The 5,343-nt window shown below is 46.6% G+C and overlaps 1 protein-coding gene across 1 annotated transcript; it reads right to left on the reverse strand.

The window, feature by feature from the left end:
• Positions 1 to 1,231: 1,231 nt before the first annotated feature.
• FOS (Fos proto-oncogene, AP-1 transcription factor subunit) lies at positions 1,232 to 4,083 on the reverse strand. The gene is made up of 4 exons (XM_075282303.1): positions 3,888 to 4,083; positions 3,087 to 3,311; positions 2,862 to 2,969; positions 1,232 to 2,754 (listed from the first exon to the last, which is right to left on the reverse strand). Exons 1-4 carry the CDS (start codon positions 4,029 to 4,031, stop codon positions 2,125 to 2,127), a joined length of 1,107 nt encoding a protein of 368 aa, XP_075138404.1. The 5' UTR covers positions 4,032 to 4,083; the 3' UTR covers positions 1,232 to 2,124.
• Between the last annotated feature and the right edge of the window lie 1,260 nt (positions 4,084 to 5,343).

Here is a 5,343-nt window from a genome sequence, read left to right on the forward strand (position 1 = left end):
TATATATTTAACCACTATAAAAAGCATATTTAACGGTCACCATGGTATAGAGTACATTACAGAGTACTTTGGGTCAACTGTCTAGGGTTATAGATTGGACTTGATGGTCCTGTGTATTCATAAAAGCTCATCTATTATGTAATAAATAGCATGCTTTTGTTATGTAACTTTTGGAGAATGACATTGAAGTTTTATGAAAAGGAGGCAGTTGGTGCACTGGGGCAGGGCTTTCAGATATGGACACGCAACACTTGCTGCTGAAGTAGGATGGGTAATGTCATAGCAATTGGAATCAACTCCAACTGCTGGGGTGACACAGGCTGGAGAAGTTAAGCATCTGAGCATCAAAGTGTATGCGGTTTATCCCTGTAATGTGGTGGTGACAGGTCAGTAGTTTAGGATGAGATGTTAGCCCCCCTGTAACATCAGAAATGTCATGGTTGCATAGTTAACATTTTGTTAAAATTTTTTCCCTGAGCAATCATGGCAGTTAGATTCTGCATCCAATATGCTAATAAGGCTGTCAGTTGAGTGGTCCTAGGCTGGAGGAGACACAGTAAAGAGCCTAATTAGCATATGGGGGATGGGGATTCCAAACTTTGCTGGAATCAATGGAGCAGTACTGATTTAAGGATGCAAAATGTCTACTTGATGACTCATCCGGCGTACTCTTCCTTTTGCATATACAGCTGGAACAAGCCAAATTTGCCAGTATGGTTACTGAAAATTAGGAACTTTCCTGACAATTTCAGGACTGTGGGCAAGCATGGGGATATCACATGTGTTTAAATTCTGCACTTTTTTTTTTTTTTTTTAAACCATGCAGCCTAACCAACTTGATAACCATACTCTCTGGGTCGATACAATTAGTGATAAAAGCCCACATTTTCAGTGGCACTGTTTTGTTTTTAAGTGAAGGAGATTAAATATTTTACATATTTTTTTCATTTTTTTTAAAGTTAAAAAAAAACATTTCGGTTTAAACAGACCTAGAAGCTTGGTTAGCTGTCATAAAAACCTGTTGGCACAGATTGGCTTATAGACAGTGCCGATACCCATGTAAGACCACTTCATCATGCCACCTGCTAATGATTGCATTGGGCCCAGTACACACCATTCTGACAGTGGTAGAAGTTGGGAGAAATCTGTCATATGACCCAGTTGCCACCCAGCAGTATTTTCTCAGAACATGTAGTTACTATAGCAGTGATTAAGCACACACAGAATTGCATCAAATGAAAATACATTTTATTTCCAATGTTCTGGACAAGAAGCAAACAAATGCTTGAGGAGGCGTTCCTCTGTCCACAAGAGTAGAAAATAAAATACAAATAAAAATATAAATATTTTCAAATCCAAAATAAATTAACCAAAACAGTCTACAGAAAATAAAACGTTTTCATGGAAAACTTGGAAAGACAGCGAGACGGAGTTACAGTCAACGGAAGATACAGCACGTTCACCATGTGTCCGGCTTCAGGGGGTTAATATATAGACTATTATTGAGATTAGACTTATTACAAAATTATCTTGGCAGCACAGAGCTGCGTAGTGCTTTATTCACTAGGCAGCCCCTTCGCCAGCCAGCACCATAACAAGCCAGCATACTGGCCCAGTACAAGACTCTGAACCAGCAGCACAATGCTTCTAAATCAGAAGATGAGACACAACTACTCAACGTGTTAACACATCACCGTCACAGCAGTGAGGATACATCATGCTACATATCAACAGGAGTGAGACACAGTCCATGCCAGTGCTACGTCAGGAAGAGGCATCAGGCTTCGGTGGCAGTAGGAAGCAGGCATCCTCTGTTGCAGCAAGAGGAGACAATATCACCAGTCTAAGCCAGATGAAGGGGCACTGGGCAAGTGTTTGGTTAGCAACCCTTGCTCTAGCGCTGACAGTGTGCTCAGCCATCCAAAGCTACAGCTCTGGCTGGAGATGAATGGACTAGACATGCACAGTGCACACGTATAGCAGCAAAGAGGCAGTCTCACAACACGGGGAGGTAAACCCACATCCCTTATTGCCTGTGAAATTCACCAAGCTCTGACCGGCCTGTGGGCACAGTCCCAGATTGCTGTCTGCCACCATGGGAGTCTTACAGTTCCAGGGCAGGAGTTACAAGGCAAGTAAGGTGGGAGAGTTAAGAGAGTCAGATGACTGCTCATTGCTGCTGCTTCCTCTGCGATGGGCAGCTCCACAGTTGGGAAAAGAGTCGGCCTCTGGGTAGGTGAAAACAAATGACGTGGTATAGGTGGTGCATGTTGGAGTGCAGGTAACAACAGGAGTGCACAGTGGCTCCATTTCCATTGGCAGTGTGCTGTACAGGGGCTCCCAGTCAGAAGAGTACAGGGTGCTGGACAGATCCACATCGGGTACAGAACGGGCAGCATCAGTTGCTCCTGCGGCAGGTGAGCTGAACAGGAAGTCATCCAGGGGCTCAGATTTAAGGTCTATTGGTACCTGCAGCTGGGTGGTCTCCTTCTCTGGGATGGAAGACTGAGAAATGCCAACAGGAAAAAGAGGTTCGGCTGTGACTTCATGAGAGTTGGAAGAGCAGGTGACATCAGCGATTAGTCCAAGATCCAGGGAAGAGGTTATATCCTGAAATGCCCCCTCCAGATCATGTGGAATCTTGCAGGCTGGTTTATGTGCAGCAAGAATGAACTCCAGCTTCTCCTTCTCTTTCAGCAAGGTAGCAATCTCAGACTGCAGGGCAGATTTCTGATCTTCCAACTCATCTGTCTCCTAAAGAAAGAAAAAAAGATATATATTAGGCCTCACATCATTAGCAACACTCAAAAGAGACATAGGGCAGTCACATCATTGGGCACAAAATACAGAAGAATACTTACAGCTTGCAGTGTATCAGTCAGCTCCCGGCGACGGTTACGACATTTGGCTGCTGCCATTTTGTTCCTTTCTCGTCTTACTCTCCTCTTCTCTTCCTCCTCAGGAGATAGCTGTCAAATTAAAATAGCATTGATTAGACACATGGAAGGCAGAAACCCGGGGTGTCCATACCCATCGCTCAGCATCCCCCCCCACCACCAATGGAGGAACCTGTGGCTGACAATTACCTGTTCTATTTTTCCTCTCCTGCCCAGGCTCTGGCCTCGTCCTGATGACCCTTTAATCACACCAGTGCGGCTGTAAGCTGGGGCTGTCCCATAAGGGTGGGCTCTGGTCTGTGATGGTGCCACAGAGGAGATCAGAGTGGGTTGCACCAACCACTGGAGGTCTGGAGAAGTAGAGATGGCCGTAACTGTGGGAACAAAGCTGCTGCTGGATTCAGTGCTAAGCTCCTGCAAAGAAAGAAAGGCAGTAGAGAGTGAGCACATATAGCAGCAGGGTAATGTCCAATATACGTCCTCTTCACATCACCCCAGCACTACTCCATTATTAACCCCTCCTAATTCATTTATCTCTGCAGGCCGGTGTATTGCAGGGCTCATTACTCCCAGGAGCCGCCGCACACAAGACAGGGAGCGGGATAAAAATAGCTCGAACGTCACCGGTGACGCAGGAGCCGCTCCGGAGTCTCCTGAATGAACCCAGGATTTTTATCAATGAATCCGCTTACACATGTAGGGGAGATGGGCGGGGCCGGGTACTGACTGCAACACCAACCCCCCTATTGCCCTACACACACCCGCTGTCTGCCCGCTGCACCCCTGACCACCACACACCCGCTGTCTGCCCGCTGCACCCCTGACCACCACACACCCGCTGTCTGCCCGCTGCAACCCTGACAACCCTACACACCCCCTATACTCCTACCCTAAGCACAAACACGATCAGCCCAACACCCAGATAACTGCTGTCACCCCAACATAGAACAAGTCATGCCCACCCTCACATCCACAGGGTCTGACACTTACCGTAGGGGTTAGCGGAGAGCCAAGGCTGGAGAAAGAAGCAGCCGGGGACGGATAGTAGGTCAGGCTGTCTCCTGCAGGAGAGGCGCTGCTGCAGCGAGATGAAGCCGCCTCGTAGTCAGTGTTGCTGGGGAATCCGTGGTACATTGTTGCGATCACTGAGTGCTTCAGGCGTAGGATCAGTCTGCTCTCCTGAGCTGTCACTGTCTCTGCTACTTGCTCCCCGCCTTATATAGGAGACTATGAATGGGGAGACGTCACGGCACACTTCAAGTTGTCATCTGTAAGGGGGGGCAGGTCGAGCTGTAGACTACGCAACCAGCAATTCACTCACCAGGAGCTTTGTACAAACCCCTTTCCAAATACCTATCTAACCGCCCATACAGCACCCACTATCTCAGCGTGCCTTTACTATACACCCCAGTAAACCTCTCTAAATCCCCCCGTGGATTCCCCTTATTGGACTGCTCCAGACTCGAGAATCCACTGACGCAGATACCCTAATAAGGAAACATCCTGTTTAGAGGGCGGGGCTGCCGGGAAGAGCCCTGAGAACAGCAGAGAAGATTGGGAGGAGCTGAAACAAACACACACAAACAACTCACACAGTGCCATGGACACAAAACATACAGCTCTATACACACAGATATACACACTATAGATACACAGCAGTGGTAGCTCTATACACAACACAGATCTACATGCTATACACACACAGAGCAATGGCAGCTCTATATACAATACACAGCAGATATACACACTATAGATACACAGTAGTGGTAGCTCTATACACAACACAGCTCTACATGCTATACACACACAGAGCAATAGCAGCTCTATATACAATACACAGCAGATATACACACTATAGATACACAGCACAGGTACACTGTACACACACCAGTGACAGCTCTGTATACAATACACAGAAGATGTACACACTATAGATACACAGCACAGGTACACTGTACACACAGCAGTGACAGCTCTATATACAATACACAGAAGATGTACACACTATAGACCGAGCAGTGGCAGCTCTATACAGAGCACTGGTACACTGTACACACAGCAGTGACAGCTATATACACACACCACATTGACAGTTCTCTACAATGTAGAGAACAGATAGAAACTAAGACACAGCAGTAAACAGCTCTGTACACAATACACAACAAATATGTAAACTACACACACAGCACTAGCAGCTCTCTACATAGTACACAGCACTCATAGAAAACACACATCAGTAACAGCTCTTTACACAATACACTGCTCAGATGCAAACTACACACAGAGCAGAGGCAGCCCTAGCTTGCATTGTCCACTGGGGTGTTACAGCTATGGAGAGGATCAGAGGACAAGGAAACAGCCATAATCCTGATCTCTGCTCCAGCTCTTTCTGCCAGTCCTCATATTGTTGTGAATAAATGTGACTCTTCACATCTTATAATGCCAG

Source organism: Leptodactylus fuscus, chromosome 7, assembly GCF_031893055.1.
Source record: "Leptodactylus fuscus isolate aLepFus1 chromosome 7, aLepFus1.hap2, whole genome shotgun sequence".
NCBI classification, from domain to species: domain Eukaryota; kingdom Metazoa; phylum Chordata; class Amphibia; order Anura; family Leptodactylidae; genus Leptodactylus; species Leptodactylus fuscus.